Source organism: Macrobrachium rosenbergii, chromosome 9 (assembly GCF_040412425.1).
Source record: "Macrobrachium rosenbergii isolate ZJJX-2024 chromosome 9, ASM4041242v1, whole genome shotgun sequence".
Classification (NCBI taxonomy): Eukaryota; Metazoa; Arthropoda; class Malacostraca; order Decapoda; family Palaemonidae; genus Macrobrachium; species Macrobrachium rosenbergii.
The window spans coordinates 54,131,108-54,152,580 of record NC_089749.1 but is presented as its reverse complement, the minus strand read 5'-3'; the positions used below and the strand labels follow the sequence as shown (position 1 = coordinate 54,152,580).

General features: G+C 33.0%; 1 protein-coding gene across 19 annotated transcripts in view; it reads left to right on the top strand.

Moving 5' to 3' along the window:
* The window catches only part of LOC136841815 (SH3 domain-containing kinase-binding protein 1-like), a 334,418-nt gene that overhangs the window by 85,448 nt on the left and 227,497 nt on the right, over nucleotides 1–21,473 (top strand). For 2 of the 19 annotated variants that reach the window (XM_067109166.1, XM_067109136.1), the window contains exon 2: nucleotides 20,116–20,159. The exons of 16 other annotated variants lie outside the window; for them this stretch is intronic. Coding sequence is in view for 2 of the 3 variants with exons in the window: in XM_067109136.1 (XP_066965237.1) it covers nucleotides 20,116–20,159 (44 nt within the window). In the remaining variant the exon portion in view is untranslated. Of the gene's footprint in view, nucleotides 1–20,115; nucleotides 20,160–21,473 lie in introns of those variants that run through there. One more of the 19 variants, XM_067109146.1, reaches the window with a different exon arrangement.

The following is a 21,473-nucleotide window of genomic DNA, read 5'->3' as shown; positions in this document are numbered from 1 at the left end:
TATATATATATATATATATATATATATATATATATATATATATATATATATCACATACAAATGGGGCAGATTGGTGCACATACATAAATTGTAGTCAAGGGCAGTAATACGCTGGAGATTCACTCTTTCTTTACGGCTTCGTAAGTTTCGTGATTCATAATCACATCGTCAGGGAATTCTACGGAAAATCGAATAAATTAATAAAAGGACTGAAATGCTAAAACTGATTTACGTTAAGTATGAATCATTAAAAATCAACAAAGACTCTGTTCAAAATTACACACACTAAAACACTCTTCAGTATGTACACACAAAGCATAAAATCACGTCACACACGGGCACATACGGCTACACAAGAGCACATTAAAAATATGAAATCACAAAAACACTCCAAAGAAATTACATCAACAGAATTCCTTTAAAAAGATTTCAAAGAGTGGAGAAACAAACTAAGAAAGTAATACGAGTATACTTATACAAAAAGCAGAAGACGGTAACCTTACAACGCAAATCAGAACCACACTAACAGTAAAAAAATATATTTACATAAAAAAAAGAGGTCAAAGGCACAAACAGTAATGAGCTGTGATAAGAACAATGGAATAGAGGCAATTTGAGTGTTTAATGAGGGAACCCGTAGTTTGATATTGAAAGACTCAAGTACCTGAAGTTTTTCTTGGCTCTGTGCTTGGCCAGAACTTGAAAATCATCGTAATTCATATGAGTTTTGCATTTGGTGGCATGATATCTTATACTGGATAGCTCTAGACTGGACAGTCAGCTAACAGTTCTATAACTCACCCCCTTATGAGAGTCGGCCTCTGACCCTAAGAAGCCGCCTGGTAGATCCGGCATATGTTCCCAGACTACATCTGGGACAAGTATGTTCATAAACAACACCAGACGGCATCAAATGGCAAAGCCGATCTTTAAACCTGAAGAGGTAGCCGATTGTTTTCGGATTTTTTATGATGAGTTTGATGTCGGTGGCCCCAAAGTACTTTTGAATGATCCTAAATGAAATCCCTTCTAAAGCTATCGTCGTGTGGAAATGGGAAAACGGCATATATTGGAAGTTTAGGGACATTAAGTTCAGCAGTTTGGAGAGAATTGTATTGAAAGTTTTGCTTGGAAAGCAATTATTACTGAAGTAGTGCTGCATGAAAAGGACTTCTTCATGAAAAAGGGTCCAGCTAGAAGTGAGAGTTAAAGCATGGGGTTATGAGAGTGTGGACAGAGTTTAGCTTAAAATGTAAAAGCAGAAGCTATGAAATTTTGACCCAAGACTAGTGAACGTTCTTTCCTAATATATATATATATATATATATATATATATATATATATATATATATATATATATATATATATATATATATATATATATATATATATATATATATATATATATATATATATATATATATATGTGTGTGTGTATCTATTTATATAATATATATATTTATTTATTTAAATAGATATATATATATATATATATATATATATATATATATATATATATATATATATATATATATATATATTAGACAAACAGTGTTCTAGCAGAGCTTGCCAAATGATCATGTTGGAAAACCCAGCGGGAAGAAAGTCATTGTGGTGACATTACCCTTGGGTGGCTGTGAACTTTCATTGTCTTGTTTATTTCCTTTGTTATTTCCCTTTGTTTATATTATCTTAGTGTTGTTTTTTAACATGTGGGTTTTCTATTTTGAAGAACTTCCTTAATAGGTCAGTTATATTTTTTGGGGGGCAGGATTTTAGAAATGATGACATATTACAGATAATAATAATAATAATAATAATAATAATAATAATAATAATAATGAACAGTGAAACTTTTACATTTTGCCATTTTTGTCACATCATTCGCATTGTTATGGTGTTCACTTTGTATAATAATAATAATAATAATAATAATAATAATAATAATAATAATAATAATAATGACAAATGAACAGTGAAACGAGTGAAACTTAGATTTTGCCATTTTTGTCACATATTCACATTATTATGTTATTCACTTTATGCATGTGGATTTGCATGTAATAACTATTTTTAATGGAATTAAGAATGTTGACTGTTGACTTTTTGAGTTTAGTCGAAGTTGGGCAAGTAACAAAACGTTGCGTCCAAGTGGTAGTGGATGCATTTGACCTGTCGTGTCATCAACACAATCAGGTTATACTCTTTACTTAAGGACCTGCTGTTGTGACGCCAGATAATTTATTTCCAAATGAAATCGGACTTATTGATCGCGTAACGGCAGTGCTGTTCATTAATGACGCGATGCAGTTGATGAACTTGTGAATGTTTTGGGATAAGTGTGCCATTATTTTGGGATAAGTGTGCCATTATTTGGGGTTAAGTGTGCCAGCCGTGGTTGCGACCCACCGCAATCGAATGACTGCATTTGAGATAGTTCATAGTTTAGATCAACAGAAGGGGAAAAATATATATGTATATAAATATATATTTAATATATACATATATGTATATATATAATGTGTGCGTATATATACTTATAAATATATTTATATATATATATATATATATATATATATATATATATATATATATATATATATATATATATATATATATATATATATTATGAGTGTGTCAAAGATTCATTGAAATGTCTTTTAATAAAAGCAGAACGATCGTGACTGTAATTTTCAGCTGTGATCTGTTGTTGCCCTTTCTCACCCTCCCCCTCCTCCTCCCCCTCCCTCCTCCCCCCCTCTCCTCCCCTTCCCCTCCCCTCCTCTCCGTTCGGGGAGCCCCTCCCCGACATCTCCTATCCTAATAGTTACTGTTTAATAGCTTGTAATTGCTCTTATAACTTGACAGCCACCGACGTGCGGGCGCATACGATCCGTTGTGTTCGTGTTTTTAAAACTGCTGTTTGTTTGTTTGTTTGTTATTACTCGTATGAATTTTCTAAATTACAAGCTGCTGCTGATTTTATTATTATTATTATTATTATTTTATAATAATAAAAATAATAATGATAATGGTTTATTGCTATTACAGCAAAAAAATAATAGATTTATTATTATTATTATGACGATTATTATTATTATTATTATTATTATTATTATTATTATTATTATTATTATTTTTATTAGATTCACAATTTCGTGAAAAACAATGTGTAATAAAAATCCACAATAATAATATTGTGATTATTATTATTATTATTATTATTATTATTATTATTATTATTATTATTATTATTATTATTATAACATTCCATTACCCAGTTACGAATATGGAATCCCAAAGCAAACATTTTGTTTGTTGTAATCATGCATCGCTTATATCATAAAGCACGAGTTGTTTAATATTGTCATATACATATCTCATTCAGCGCAGAGCTCAGACTGGTGTCCAAATCCGCCTCGGAAGTCTCACGGGGTCTGCTAGTTGGCATGTTATGAGTATGTTTTATTCATCTTTTTGTTTTGCTTATTTGCGTTTCACAGTTTTTGTTCCGTTCTTATTGAATTGTGTAGTTTTTATCGAGGGCGTGGACGGCTTTCTGTTTTTGTGTTGATATATTGGGATGTGACGCCAGAAAGCTCTCTGGTGTAAGTTAATTTTAATCGTTAATTTTTATATCCGTGTTTTGCTAACTTGTCCTCCCGGAAGGCGTTTCAGCGCAGATCCTGTCAGGGAATAAACCTCTCTCTCTCTCTCTCTCTCTCTCTCTCTCTCTCTCTCTCTCTCTCTCTTTCCTTTGTTCGTATGTACTTATTCGGTAGTAATTTCTTAGAGGTCGAAATGTCATTGTAGCACAAACACAAGTGAATTCCTTTGTATTCACTTGATTCGTGAAGATCAATATATATATATATATATATATATATATATATAGATAGATAGATAGATAGATAGATATACATATATATATATATAGATATACACACTATGATATATGTATATATGTATATATAATTGTGCACAACTTATATGTATGGTTGTAAGTTCTCTTTTGGTCGGATTACAACGGAATTCTGATCCAACAATAAAAACAACTCTCATCCTCATACTCAAGGTTCTTATCAAGTTTTATTCTGCAATAAGATAATACGTTTATCGTTCTCTGTGATTTAGTTGCAGGAAATGGATCCCTGGAGTTGTATGAGATTCGTTGTTGTTATCGTTGTAGTTGTAATCATTCAATTTCTGGAGTGGCCTTATATTATTAATATTATTATTATTATTATTATTATTATTATCATTATTATTATTATTATTAATCTAGCTAGTACCAATTCACAGTTGGGTCGACTGACAGTATAGCTCGAGATCGAAACACGGACTTGTGACGAGACTAAGACTTTGTCATTAAACTGTCAATATATATATATATATATATATATATATATATATATATATATATATATATATATATATATATATATATATTGTCCTATGTATTATATATACATATAATATACATATTTGTATGTGTATACATACAGATATATATATACACATTCATATATATATGTATATGTACATACATGCATAATAAAAACATATATGTGTATGTATATCAGTATATAGATACATATATATAATATATATTTTTATATAAATAATATATATATGTGTGTTATGTTATAATCTTTTCAGTCTTTTCAGTCATTTGAAGGAAAAGCCATGTATACTCCGGTTTTATTTATTCATTTATTTTGTGTTATCTGACATCATTGAATCTAATGGTGGTCAGAAGAAGCTCTTGATACTGCAATCAGAAGTCTGTCAAAGCTTCAGTGATATTGGCTGCTGATATTTACCGTCACCCCAATTGTCCAGTTGTATTTTCTGGTATTTATAACATTGCTTTAACCGTATGTTATGAAATGCTGCACTGAAATGAAAATAGTGTAGTGTGTTTTGTGTTTATATAGAAACATCCAAGTATCCTATGAGGAGTTTTGACTGCTATCAGATATGGCTGGAAGGTATTTTCAAATCAGTTGAGATTGAAAATAGTCCGTGTAGTTATATCATAGCAGACATTTAATTGTAAATGTGATTGCTACTTCTGAATCCCTGGCCTGACATGACCTTTGCTCTGAATGCTTAAAGGAGAGAGGTAGAGAAAGATGCTAAACTAGCATGTCTTTTATGACAAATGACTGATGGCTTTTCTCGAGTTTTTATAATTTACTAAAATGAAAACAACGCCGACAGGATATTAACTAGTGAACTTCAACACCATATTGAGATTTAATCCTTGTAATTCCTAGAGATTGTTTTTTTTTTTCACCTCATCTGCCTTCATGAGATAGTAAATGCAGTGGTGTGCTCCCTGTAGTGCCGTTAGTGCGCCTCAAGCGGTGCACTGTAGGCATTATTTAAGGATCTTTGCAGCGTCCCTTCGGCGTATAGCTAGCTGAAACCCCTTTCATTCCTTTTACTTGACCTCCGTTATTATTCTCTTTTTTCCTCCTTACTTTCCAACCTCTCCTAACAGTTGTTTCATAGTGCAACTGCGAGGTCTTCCTCCTGTTACACTTTTAAAACCTCTCAATTCCCAGTTTCCTTTTTCGGCGCTGAATGACCTGGTGGGTCCCAGCGATTGGCCTTTGGCCTAAATTTTACATTCCTTTTCTCTTCCTTTCCTTAATGTAATGGCAGCATTCTATTATGGGTTCCCTTTGACACATTTGTTGTCCCCCCGATTCCCTTAGTGATGAATGTACCATCCTTTGTGGATTTCCATAAGTTTCTCGATTCCCTTATGTGAATGTTACCAAGTGTCTTCTCAGCCGTCTTTCATATTATTAGCGTGTTGAACTGGTCATGTTAAAGGTGAACTCTGTGTGCAGCGTTGACCCCGGGAAATGTCATCCCAGGTTTATGCACGTGTCATCGCATACCTGTTGCGCCGTGACCTGGCTGCTATTGACCGTATCCTAGAAGTGTATTGGCTTAACAGATTGTAAATCAGTTTATCTAACTTCCTTTGCTGGACATGTATGAGGTTTTAATTTAGTTGATTGTACGGTGCTTTATAATTACAACAGATATATATATATATATATATATATATATATATATATATATATATATATATATATACGAGTATATATATATATATATATATATATATATATATATATATATATATATATATATATATATATATATATATATTTATATATATATATATATATATATATATATATATATATACAGTATGTATGTATGTATGGATGTATATATGTGTATATGTGACTTTTTATCACATCACCGTGATTCATAAACAATCAGTAAAGCTACAAACGTCCTTTAATATCAATTGTTTACTCGGAAATAATATATTTTATATATATGTTACCGAAGGGAATTTTTAGTTGATAATAAGTTCGTAGAAGTCCCGTGGGCTCGAACCATGAAGGACAAGAACTCAGGACTACAGTGGACGCATTTAACCCACATGGGCCATGTGGGTTAAATGCGTCCACTGTAGTCCTGAGTTCTTGTCCTTCGCTGGTTCGGAGCCCACGGGACGACGAACTTATTATCAACTAAAAATCCCCTTCTGTAAACATATATGAAAATATATTACTGGAGTGTAGAGCGAATTGATATTAAAGGACGTTTGTAGCTTACTGATTATATATATATATATATATATATATATATATATATATATATATATATATATATATATATATAAAAATATATATATATATATATATATATATATAAATATATATATATATATATATATATATATATATATATATATATATAAAATATATATATATATATATATATATATATATATATATATATATATATATAATCTAATCGCATTTGAACAAAAGGGATGACCTGTTATGAGATTTTCCAGTAGTGTATACAAGTTAGAAATCCCCTTCTGATGGTTTTTGTTGATTACGAGAAGTCATTTGTTTGACAGCATCTACTGTCCAGTATTATGTAAAGCTGATTGAGTTTATCCATGAATGAAGAAAATGCAGATTTAATGTTCATGGGGCCTTATCAAGTGAATTAGCAGTAAAAGTGGTGTGCCACAAGGGAATGGTATTTCACCTCTGCCATTTGCCCCTTTTCATAGATTTCATAATGGAAAAAAGTAGTCGTAGAGGAATGAAAAGGTTTAGATTGAAGTAACAATAGGCAAACCAAGGTTTATAAATCTTGACAAGTAAAATAAAAAATAATGGGGAAAGAGCATACTCAAAGGGATGAAATGCATTAAATCGGGAAAGGATTCATGATGTTGAATCATTCAGAGATTTGGGGACAGCGATATCCAGTATAGGTTCTCGTGAGTTCGGATTTTTAGAAAGACTAAAAAATAAAAATGGCAAATCAAAAGTTGACAGGTCGAGAAGATTTAGAAATCAAATAGATTACAATTGCATGCGAACATAAAATCCTTATTATTGTCAGAACGTGAATCCTGCTATGTTAATGGAACGATATCTAAACTGACTTTGTCGATTTGCGAATAAAGCGTTAAGAAGAACATTAGATTCAGATGGCAGAATTATCTATATATATATATATATATATATATATATATATATATATATATATATATAAATATATATATATATATATATATATATATATATATATATATATATATATATGTGTGTGTGTGTGTGTGTGTATACACATATTTGAAACGTCCATAACATGAGAGTTTTATTAAGTATATCGTCTATGGGCTCACACACACACACACACACGCGCGCGCGCGCTTTTGAGGGTGTGTGTATATATTAATGGTGAAAAAATTAGCACTCCCCACGGTGACCAGGTTGTTTACAAGACTGCTGTATAGGTAACCTGTTTACTTGTTACCTCAATCAAAAAAATCAGTTTTGCGATAATTACCCGTTCTTTATTTCCTTTGCGATAATTACCCATTCTTCATTTCCTCCTATTTTCGTCTTGTTTATCGACTTTGTTTCTTATTAACCCACTCTTAAGCATTAGCAACTTGCTTTCGTAATTTTGATAACGGAACCACGAATGCATTTTAACAAGTATTATTAATAGAATATTGATAAACAGCAAAGTGGGATAGAGAAGGCAGCGGCGCGCCGGTTGCTTCGATGAACTACACCCGGCGTGAGGAAGTGGCTGTGATGACTTTTGCTTTGAGATGATATTATTGTCTTATGACTGTCGAGTTGAACTCTCTCTCTCTCTTCTGTTGAACTGAACTCCTCTTTGCTCTCTTATTGACTGATCTCTCTTATCTTAAGCTGAACTCTCTCTCTCTCTCTCTCTCTCTCTTTGAACTTCTGTTGAATTACTCTCTCTCTCTCTCTCTCTCTCTCTCTCTCTCTTACTTCTGTTGAATTGAACTCTCTCTCTCTCTCTCTCTCTCTCTCTCTCTCTCTCTCTCTCTCTCTCTCTCTCTCTCTTACTTCTGTTGAATTGAATTCTCTCTCTCTCTCTCTCTCTCTCTCTCTCTCTCTCTCTCTCTCTCTCTCTCTCTCTCTCTCTCTTCTGTTGAACTGAACTCCCTCTTGCTCTCTATTGACTTATGTCTCTTATCTTAAGCTGAACTCTCTCTCTCTCTCTCTCTCTCTCTCTCTCTCTCTCTCTCTCTCTCTCTCTCTCTCTCTCACGTCTGTTGAATTGAACTCCCTCCCACTCTCTATTGTCTTATGACTCTTAAGTTGAACTCTCTCTCTCTCTCTCTCTCTCTCTCTCTCTCTCTCTCTCTCTCTCTCTCTCTCTCGTCTGTTGAATTGAACCCAATCTCACTCTCTATTGGCTTGTCTCTTAAGTTGAACTCTCTCTCTGTTGAATTGAACTCCATCTCACTCTCTGTGATGTGACATTCTCTCGGTGAGACGTAATCGTTCATGGTCTGGATAATCTACCCGATAATACGCGTCTTACATACAATTAGCGAATGAAATATAGCTAAAAGTGTTCGTGAACTATCGGTGATTAGCTTAATATCAGATTAGAGCGAAAAACCGTCTAATAAGTTGTCTACGAGTGAATTAATAAAATCAGAAAATCATGGAGGAATCAGCCAACAGTGGCAAAAAGGTGGCGAAATCTAGCTTGCATCGGTGATATTCAATACGATGAATTGGCAGGAAGGGAACTTGGTTTGCTGATCATGGAGATTAATTGCAACATTGACCAAAAAGATGTGAAATCATTCACAGACATATTGAAAGGATACGATCCTTCAAGCTGGAGCAAATCTGTAGAAAATATAATGAAAATAATAGAAGAGATACCAATGAAAGTTCAAGTTATCAAAAGACTTATAAAGAAAATCTACAAAAATCAACACATTCCATCAAAGAAAATAAGTAAGGTGGATTTAGTGAATATATTGATTGATGCAATAGGCAAACGGATGCCTAAAGCATGTAAACTATGTAGAGTGTGGTATAGCATTGTAAATCCACAAAACCTGATTAGGAAATGCTATGCTTGCCACGTACCGACACACCCGTCATGTGCTGAAGTTGAGCAAAATAGAAATAAGGACACAAAAATATTTTGCTCAACATGTCTAGTATGGATAGACAAGGTCATTAAATCAAGACTTAATGTACAGATTGTGGAGGATGAAGAAGATGAAGAAGATGAAGAAGAGGAAGAAGAGGAAAATAGAGAAGAAAATAAGACTGAAGAGAGAGAAAAGATTAATGAAAACAAAGAACAGGATAATAGTATGGATGCAGAGAAACTCATAGATTCTACATATGAGGCAATACAGCAACATACATATGAAGAAATAAATTATGACCTGATAAATCAAAATAAAATCCCAAAGAGGTTGTACCCGGATCTCCATACTGAGGGGAATGAACAAGAAAAAAAAAAAGAAAAGAAAGACACAGTATGCACCCTTTTGAAAAGAGGGAATTGCAGGTTTGGTGAAAGATGTTATTACAAACATCCCAAGATATGTCACAATTATGAGATCTATGGCAAATGTGCATATCTAGATGGCTATGAAGAGGAATGCAGAGATCTACATCCAAAAATATGTAGAAACTGGAAAGAAGGAAATGGATGTAGGTTTAATAAGAAATGTAGGTACATGCATCCTGTAGCCATGAAAGACCAAAATCAAAATAAAAAAAATCAAATACATATAAAAAACCAAGGAAAAAATGAAACAAATAAAGAAAAGAACAAAGATCATGTGATGAAGGCAAAAGCAAGCCAACAACACATTATGAAAAGTCAGCACCACGATATGAGCCATCAGCACCTAGATATAGCACAAGGAACAAGCAATGTATCTATGATGCAAGGGGATGGTGCAGATATGGAGATAAGTGCAGGTTTATGCACAAAGTGAATAAATATGAAGCTGGAAGAACAAATATAATGGAAAAGTTGGATTTTTAATGTACGAATTTCTGGAAATGAAAAAAGATCAACATATCAGAACAGGAAAGAGACATGGGAAAATCCTTATTATTACCCATATTAGATAATGGAGATAATATGCAAACAATCATAGTGATGAACAGCGAGGGTCTAGTTTCGAGTAACTCAAAAGAAAGATAGAGTTCTTAGAAGAACTAACCCAAAATGAAAAAATAGAAATATTGAATATAAGTGAAACCTGGTATTCCCAAGAGACTGGTAATGATGACCAGATAAAGGGTTTCCAAACTTATAGATCAGATAGAAAAATAGAAATCAGGGGGAACCGCGATATATGGGAGAGATGCCAATCAAGGAAAAATCTGTGAGAAATATAGTAACACAGAATGTGAATTAATAGCGGTAGAATTTGAATCTGAAAAATTAGTGAACATTGTAATATATAGACCCCTAATACTAAAGAGTTTGACATAATAATTGAAAAATTGATGAAATATGTAGAAATCACAAGGACTGGACTATACTCCTAACTGAGACTTTAACTTTCCTTTTGTAGAATGGAAAGAACGAATAGGAGACTGTGGTTGTATTTATACATATAAAAAGAGAGCAATAGTAGTGCAGAAGATAAGAGGCAATTTGAAAAGCTATTAGATATGCTACTAGAACATAACATTCAGCAAATAAATCACCTACCAACAAGAAAGGATAATATTTTAGACCTAGTATTTGTGAATGAGGTGAACTATGTTAAAGAAATAATAGTATATAACACGAGTATTTCGGACCATAATGTCATAGAACTAACAGTCCGTTCCAGAACATACGAAAACAAAGAAAAGCAAGAGACGAAAAATGGGAAGGATATGGAAAATACAATTTCTATAGTAAGAATATAAATTGGTCAAAAATAAATGAAGAATTAAACAAAGAATGGGAAAACATATTTGTAAGTGATGATATACAGGTAAATACCGATATATTATATAAAATATTAGAGGAAATAGTGGAAAAATATATACCGAAGAAAAAAGTAAGCATCAGTCACGAATTCCAAGAGACAGAAGGATCTTGTTCCAGAAAATTAGAAAGTGGAAAAAGCTCTTGCAAAAGAAAAGAATGCATGGAAAGTGATGGAACTAAAAAGTAAGATAGAAAATGCAGAACAAAAGATTATACAATCAAAAGAAAATGAAAAATGGAACCTAGAAGAAATGACACTACAAAATATCAAGCAAAACCCTAAAATTTTTTATTCATATGCAAAAAGATGAATAAAATAAGAGTAGAAATAGGCCCTCTAAGAATTGAAGGGCGATTAACGAATGAAAAAAGGAAATATGTAACATATTAGCAGAAAGATATAAGAGTGAATTTACACCTAGAATTGACAATGAAGATAATGATACAGAAATAAGAGATGAAAATACTGAATACTTATCAGATATAGATATTACAGAAGCCGATATTGTGCAGGCTATTAATGAAATTAAAATGGATCAGCAGCAGGACCAGATGGAGTACCTGCCATATTGTTAAAGAAAGTGGTTCATTCAATCGCAAAGCCGCTTAGCAATATTATTAAGGCAAAGTATAGATACAGGCAAGATTTATGATGAGCATAAATTAGCATATATTACTCCTACTTTCAAAAGTGGTTCAAGACTAGAGGCAAGTAATTATAGGCCTGTGAGTCTGACATCTCATATTATGAAAGTATATGAAAGGGTAATGAAAAAAATATAATGAAACATTTAATGAAAAATAGATTGTTCAATATAGGACAACATGGTTTTGTACCCGGAAAAAGTACACAAACCCAACTGTTAGTCCACCATGAAAGCATATATAAAAATATGATAAATGAAAAGATACAGATGTGGTTTACCTAGACTTTGCAAAAGCTTTTGACAAGGTAGATCATAATATATTAGCGAAAAAATTAGAAAACATAACATTGTTGACAAAGTAGGAAGATGGATAAAAGAATTTTTGCAAAATAGAAAACAGATAGTGATTGCAAACGATGAGAAATCGGATGAAGCTACGGTAATATCCGGTGTACCACAGGGTACAGTGTTAGCTGCATTGCTGTTTGTGATTATGATTGCAGACATAGACAGTAATGTTAAGGACTCAGTAGTAAGAAGTTTTCGCAGATGACACAAGAATAAGTAGAGAAATTGCTTGTGATGAAGATAGGAACTCGCTACAAAGAGACCTAAACAAAATATATAAATGGGCAGAGATAAATAGGATGGTATTTAACTCTGATAAATTTGAATCAATGAACTATGGTGATAAAGTAGAATGCTATATGCATATAAAGGACCTAATAATGAGACAATCACAAACAAGGAAGCAGTTAAAGACCTTGGTGTGATGTTGAATAGGAATATGTTATGCAATGATCAAATAGCAATTCTATTGGCAAAATGCAAAGCAAAAATGGGAATGTTGTTCCGGCACTTCAAAACTAGAAAAGCTGAACACATGATTATGCTTTATAAAACGTACGCACGTAGTCCACTTGAATATTGCAATATAATATGGTACCCACACTACCAAAAGGATATTGCACAAATAGAGAGTGTACAAAGGTCATTTACAGCTAGAATAGAAGAAGTTAGGACCTTGACTACTGGGAAAGACTACAATTCTTAAATTTATATAGTCTTGAAAGGAGAAGAGAACGCTACATGGTAATTCAAGCATGGAAACAGATAGAAGGAATTACCGAAAACATCATGGAACTAAAATTATCAAAAAGAGCAAGCAGAGGTAGATTAATAGTGCCAAAAACTATACCAGGAAAATTAAGGAAAGCACACAGGACATTAATCCACCACGCACCAGCATCGATAATGCAGCGTCTATTCAATGCGCTACCAGCTCATCTGAGGAACATAACAGGAGTGAGCGTAGATGTGTTTAAGAATAAGCTCGACAAATATCTAAGATGCATCCCAGACCATCCAAGACTGGAAGATGCAAAATATACCGGAAGATGCGTTAGCAACTCTCTGGTAGACATCAAAGGTGCCTCACACTGAGGGACCTGGGGCAACCCGAACGAATTGTAAGGTCTGTAAGGTCTGTAAGGTCTCTATTGGCTTGTCTCTTAAGTTGAACTCTCTCTCTCTGTTGAATTGAACTCTATCTCACTCTCTATTGGCTTATGTCTCTTAAGTTGAACTCTCTCTCTCTCTCTCTCTCTCTCTCTCTCTCTCTCTCTCTCTCTGTTGAATTGAACTCCATCTCACTCTCTATTGACTTATGTCTCTTAAGTTGAACTCTCTCTCTCTCTCTCTCTCTCTCTCTCTCTCTCTCTCTCTCTCTCTCTCTCTCTCTCTCTCTCTCTCTCTCTCTTCTTACGTCTTTCGAGTTGAGCTCTCTCTCTCGTTTGTTTTTCATGTAATGTTTCTTTTGTTTGTTTGCTTCTGTAAAAATCCTCCCTCCGATTACATTCGTATATTTGTGTAGTTTACCTCTCATTAGTTTGTTTATTTTTGCTCAATTCACCACCAATCTGTGTATGTGTGTGGCGTGTATTCGGAATTGTTTCATTGCTAGTAATTTTTACATTTATTTCATTTGTTAGAAAAATAAAACAGTGATACGGAGGGGAAGGAGGACGAGGGAGTGTAATGATTGTTCGTTTGTATTTATTGATGTAATTTTTCTAAAAAAAAAAAAAGAGGTGAATGATTTTGATTTTCATTGTGGTCCTCGTTTCATCTCGTTTTATTTTGTGGTCGTCTTTTAAATGGCGTCAGTTGTATATATATTTTATATATGTATGTATGTATGTATGTATATATATATATATATATATATATATATATATATATATATATATATATATATATATATATATATATGTATTTTGTGTGTGTGTGTGTGCACTTAAAATCACAATAGCATGTGATTCCTGTATGTAGATGACTCACAAACAAAGAAATTGAATTCCCTGTGGTACATTTGCATTGGCATGGTTAGGGTTCGTCGATATAATGTTTGCACAGTAATATGGTTATATTTGTTTATTTGTGTTTATTTATTTGCCTGTATTGGGTATTTCCTATACTTATCAAATCCAGACAAAAGGATATTTGCCTGTATTGAATGTTTTCTATACATATCAAATGCAGACGAAAGGAGATTAGCTGCATACATACATACATACATACATACATACATACATACATACATACATACATACATACATACATACATACATACATATATAAGTATATATGTGTTTGTGTGTATGTATGTATTATATATACTGTATATATATGTATATATATGGTATATATATAATATATATATATATTATATATATATATATATATATGTATATATATATATATATATATTATATATATATATATATATATATATATATATAATATATATATATATATAATATATATATATATATATATATATATATATTATATATATATATATATATATATATATATATATATATATATATATACATACATATATATACACATATATATATCTCCTCTGGTAATTCTTACATTCCCTGTAGTATTACTCATAGCAATGTGCAGCATCATTTCATTGCGTGTGAGTGATGCCCACGAACAGCGCAGTGCTGAAGGCACTTGACCGCTGATTGCGTTGTAGGGTATGAGTGCCCAGAGGCATGGAGCGCTCTCGACCTTGGGTATCGCTTGAGTTTCGTTTACTTTACGACAGATCTCCATTAAGGGAAGATCGTGGTGGGCTTTTCCCCATCACTGCCTGATACGATTTCGCGTTCGGCCGTGATCGTGATGAGACCGTGTTTACCTGTGGGCTGTTTGGATTCGGTGACGTCATTAATTGAATGCTTGTTCGCTTTATGTATTCTTGGACGAAGTGCAAATACTTCTTTTTCTTTGTTGTTTTCTTTGGTGTTCGGTACAGATTGCCAGCAAGTCTGTATTTGTTTACTCACATTTTTTTTTGTATGATTTGGTTTGCATTTTAATGCGTTCTACAATTATTTTTGCATTTATTTACGGTGTAGGTACTTTGCTTTTTTATTTTGGTCATTAATATTGAAATATTACCATTTTTTATTTTGGTCATTAATATTGAAATATTACCATTTTTTATTTTGGTCATTAATATTGAAATATTACCAATATGCTTTTGCTTATTGAAACTAAATTTTTTTTTCAGCTTATTTCGTGACTTCTTGACCTTGAGCATATTCGTAAAAATAGGTAGTACAAATTATATCAGAGACAAGTTCTAAATCTATAAAAGTTCATGAAAACATTGCAAAAATACATGATGATTCGAACACGTTTCGTGAAATGTTTTCTATAACCGATTTCCTGTTTTTCTGTTCTGTAGATCCAGACGTGTATTTTTCGTCTTATTTTTTACGCCACAGTTTTTACCAGTTTATTGTTGTCTTAATCGACAGGAAGACGATTAAAATCTTCTGTGGTTTTATACAAGGTCCATTTCCTTTTGACTTTGGTTTTTTGTATATATATATATATATATATATATATATATATATATATATATATATAATATATATATATATACATATACATATATATATATACAGTATATATATATATATATATATATATATATATATATATATATAATATATATATATATATATATATACATATACATATACATATATACAGTATATATATATATATATATATATATATAATATATATATATATATATACATATACATATACATATATATACATATATATATATATATATATATATATATATATATATATATATATATATATATATATATTTGTCAAAGTATATTTTGATATTTTGAACATATCGGATACGTTTGAAGAAAATTCCACCTTGTGATTTATTTATTGTCAGCCAAATTCCACTTTGTGGTATATTGATAATTATCCAAAATTGTACTGTATGAGTTATGGGTTATCAGTCAAAATGCTACTATGTGATTTATGGCCAATCAGTCAAAATGCCACTGTGATTTGTAGACAGTTGTCACTAAAATGCATAGATATCATGCATGGAAATTGCGAACGCCAGCATAAATAATTTTTTTCGTTTAATTTTGACAGTCGGCAAACGCTTTATTTGTTAACCGTCTCAGAAGTTCTCTGTCCCATAGATACACCTTGGAAGTCGTGATACTGTTTATCACTTTGTCTCACCTCTGAAGAATCTCATGCTCTATAGTGTATTCGTTTCGGTTTTCCAATTTAGCTGTTAATAAATATTATTATGGTAGCCACGCAACAATTTAGTTGGAGAATATGAACGCCATAATCCCAAGGGCCGTAAGAACGAAAGCAGCCCAGTTCGGAAAAAAGCTAAAGAATAAACTGTCAAAGAGGAAAACAAAGGAAGAAAAACAAATAGAAGTAACCCCCCCCCCCACACTAACGTCCAGATGGCGCTCACTGTTCACATTTATATATATCAAACAAGGTTATGTACTCAATTTTGACACCCCCGCAAAATAAATATAACTTAAGTAACGCCCAACTAGCGCTCATTCGTTCATGTTTACACTTCAAATAACATGAGGTACTCCATTTTCATTTTCACTGGAAAGTTGCTTTTCGTGTGAAGAACACTTGAATACGTTACATTTGTTGTGGTCATGAGAACCTCCCACACATTGCAACTCGACCTTGACAGTGGTCGTCTGTGGAGATGTGGGAAGGCAGGAGGCATGAAATTGCTTTTTAAACGGTTTTTGGGAATTTTCACATGTCCAGGTCTGGTGTAGTTAAAAAATATATGATTAAACTTTTTTTTCCGGATTACTATAATCTTCCATGTTTCTGGAGGCGGTTTCTTCGCTTCTTTCGTATTGACGATTGACGTCAGATCTACGCGACGCAATGACTCGGAGTCTTGCGCATTCAGCATTTTTTAGTGGATTTTTTCGCTTTTTTATCCAAATTGAGGTTTACTGAATATTCGTGAAAAATGAAGAAATCTAATAAATATTTTTAAAGTTTTCTTTGATTTAATCATGTGTAATTTAATATGAATCACATCAAGAAAAAAAAGTGTTTCATATTTTTATTCGATTTTCCCATCATATAATATGTTTTATATGTATACACAGGATAGTAAGTACTGGTAATTATTTTTTTAAGAAGCAAGGGTCATTGCGACTATGTTGAAATACTCACCCCAAGTAATTTTAGGAAAAAGTCAAATGATGATAAAATGATAAAAAACAACGATTGCCCTCAAATCGCATTCTGACTACCAATCTCACTGAAAAAGCCCAAATCCGATTTCCCAAATCGGTCCTCCAAGATATTGTATGCATTGGTTCCAGTAATCTTGTCGGCAGATCTAGTGACTGATCCATTATAAAAGGGATATGTATGCAGATATGAAGTATGGATTGCACTACCTAGCTAAGGAATATTCTTTAAATAAAAAATTTTATATTATTATTTTCTCGTGCCAATCTCTTGCCTTTGTGTCTTGAAATCTGGCAAGATCGGATGGATTGGCACTGTAGTCCACGGAGGCCCTTCGAAATAAGATTACTGGAAATCCACCTTTTCAGTCTCCCCCACCGGAATTCAGTCTTATGACTTAATGCCAGTCCTTCACATTATAGTTTTTGTATTTTTGGTGTTCTATTCCTTACTGGCTTTTAACTTTCCAAAAGTTTTGCGGGCAGACTTAATCAGAAATAGTTTTGAGAACAGTAACTTTCCCATTTTCATGATAAAAGAGGTATTCCTTGCCATTCAGATGTTTCTTGGCAACTGACAACCTTACAAAACTTTCACAAGTGTTGGTATTGGTAATGCAATAAATGACCACTCCCAAAATCTTAAAAAATGGATAAATTTTCAAGCTCTGGTCTTCATCTTTGCCCATAAGTGGGTAAAGTTTGGCTTCCCACCAGAATTTAATGGATTTTGGCATTTGGCAAGGCATTGGATCCCCATAAGAATCATGCAGAAACTTCATTGAGAGGACGAAAAGACTTAAGCAAGGAAGATAAACCTTGCTGAAGGTATAATAACTTCATTCTAGAAAAGACTTGGATATATGATTTAAAAGTATTTCTGATATTTGATTTAAAAGTGAATGCCCTGCCCTTGATCTCAATTCTGAGTAATGAGACGAGGCGGAATTTTGTAAACATTTACGTTGTCACATGAAGTTTCTCAAGAAAAATGTAATTTTAACGTTACTGTTCATGTAACATTTAAACCCCGTAGGGGGGTAGTGCCGTCAGTGCACCTCACGCGGTGCACTGTAGGCATTACTTAAGGTTCTTTGCAGCGTGCCTTCGGCCCCTAGCTGCAACCCCCTCATTTCATATTCTCTTTCTTCCAACGTACTTTCCACCCTCTCCTAAAAATTGATTCATAGTGCAACTGCGAGGTTATTCTCCTGTTACACCTTTCAAGCCTTTTATTGTCAGTTTCCTTTTCAGTGCTGAATGACCTCATAGGTCTCAGTGCTTGGCATTTGGCCTAAATTCTGTATTCAGTTCAATTCATCAATTTAACATCTAAGTATGTTGATTAGTATCATTCGTTTGTGGTTTCAATATGTAATTAGAAATCAGTTTGCAATTTGACTATGCTCATAGGCATAACATTCAAATGTGTTTCAGTACATTGTTTTGTTAGATATATTACTTTATATATGCAGTATTACGGACACAGACAGACAGAAAAATAGAATTATAGTTTAAAGAAGATTGAGTCTCTCTCTCTCTCTCTCTCTCTCTCTCTCTCTCTCTCTCTCTCTATATATCTATATATATATATATATATATATATATATATATATATATATATATATATATATATATATATATATATAATGTATGTGTATGCTTAAAAATCACAGTAGATGCACGTGACTTCAGTGTGTGTTGAATCCAACAGGAAAATGTGGGAATCGCTTACATATAAAAATATATATATATATATATATATATATATATATATATATATATATATATATATATATATATATATATATATATAATTATATATATATGTGTGTGTGTGTGCATATGCATGATTGCAGACTCACACCTGTTGTCGGCGGGTTTACTGCTCCCTAGTGAGCTGGAGGCTGTATGATTAACAGCGCCACGTGTGCTTCTGACTTGAGCTGTTACTTACATTTTCATGAACTCTTTCAGCCGATCGTTTTGTATTTCACTTTTCGACCCCGTGATTACAGTTGTTCAGGTATTCAGTTGCAGTTATATAACGAGGTAGAAATTTCTTCTTGAAAAAATATGTTCTTGAAAAGAGGGTAGTGCCGGCAGTGCACCCCACGCGGTGCACTGTAGGCATTACTTTAGGTACTTTGCAGCGTTCCTTCGGCTCCTTGCTACAACCCCCTTTCATTCCTTTTACTATACCTCCGTTCAAATTCTCTTTTTTTCATCTTACTCTTCACCCTCTATTAACAGTTGTTTCGTAGTGCAACTTCGAGGTTTTCCTCCTGTTATGCCTTTAAAACCTCTCTACTCCAAATTTCACTTTCGGCACTGAATGAACTCATAGGTCCCAGCACTGGGCCTTTTGCCTAAATTATATATACATTATATATGTATGTATATATATATATATACACATACATATATATATATATATATATATATATATATATATATATATATATATATCTTGTTTATCATATATTAAACTATTTTTTTCTTTTATCTTTCAGGTTAGTGAAATCCCCAAGCTACAGCTTAAGGAGACTGGATGGCGGTAAGTAGACTGTTCTGGAAGATTTTGCAGGAAACTAACGTCACTGATTCGGAAGAACTCTTCTAGAAGCTTATTCGTCGTGAAATTTGGAAATTATATAATCGTTATATGTATGAAGTAATGAATGTTGGTTAGGTGCGTGCAAAATTATACATACACATACATATACATATATATATATATATATATATATATATATATATATATATATATATATATATATATATATATATACATACACACATACATACATACATCCATATGCATATACTATGTGTGAGAGAAGAGAGAGAGAGAGAGAGAGAGAGAGAGAGAGAGAGAGAGAGAGCGCAGAAAGCCTTGTACGTCTCTATTTAAGAAGATTAAACTGACTCAGTAATACATGTAGGTGGCAATCCCTGGAAATCAATGGAAAATTCATATGTCAAAATATACTGTTCGTGATTACGTAAACCATCGTTTCCAGAGTATTCTATCAATACAGCGCTGATCGAAACGAATATATTAAATACTCTCCCAGCTTGCAAGTGATATAAGTAATCCTGCTGTTGATGTATTGTGTTCAAAATGAATATTTTTTATATAATACCTTCCGTTGTTACGGAATACAATATATCATCTTAAATATTGGTTTGATTTGATAGTTATCGTTCAAATAAATGTTTTGCCGGAAATACGTCGTATCGAGTTTGTAAATATTTTAAATCTCGCATCGTTTACGTAGGTCGTTATGCAATATTTAGTCTTGCTTTTTGAAGTTATTGTAAAACCTCTCGTGTCTTGTCCCAGTAGTCGGGTAGTGCCGCCAGTGCACCTCGCGCGGTGCATTGTAGGCATTACTTGAGGTTCTTTGCGGCGTCCCATCGGCCGCTAGCTGCAACCCCTTTCAGTCCTGTTGCTGTACCTCTTTTTCATATTCTTTTTCTCCCATCTTTCTTTCCACCCTCTCCTATCAATTGTTTCTTGGCGCAACTGCGAGGTTTTCCTCCTGTTACACCTTTCAAACCTTTCTATTGTATTTCCTTTTCAGCGCTGAACGGCCTCGTAGGTCCCAGCGCTATCTTCCATTCCATTCTCGTGTCCTGTACGCAACTGTTCTGTTGTTAAAGGGTTCCGAGAACAGTTAGTTAGCGTTCAGTTTTGTATTAAAGTGAATACGGTGGCCGAACAAGAAACAGATCCCAGTCGATATGACACCGTTAAATGTTGGCTCAACGTGATTTGTAGACGATGATGTGCGTCACACACACACACACACACACACACACACACACAGAGAGAGAGAGAGAGAGAGAGAGAGAGAGAGAGAGAGAA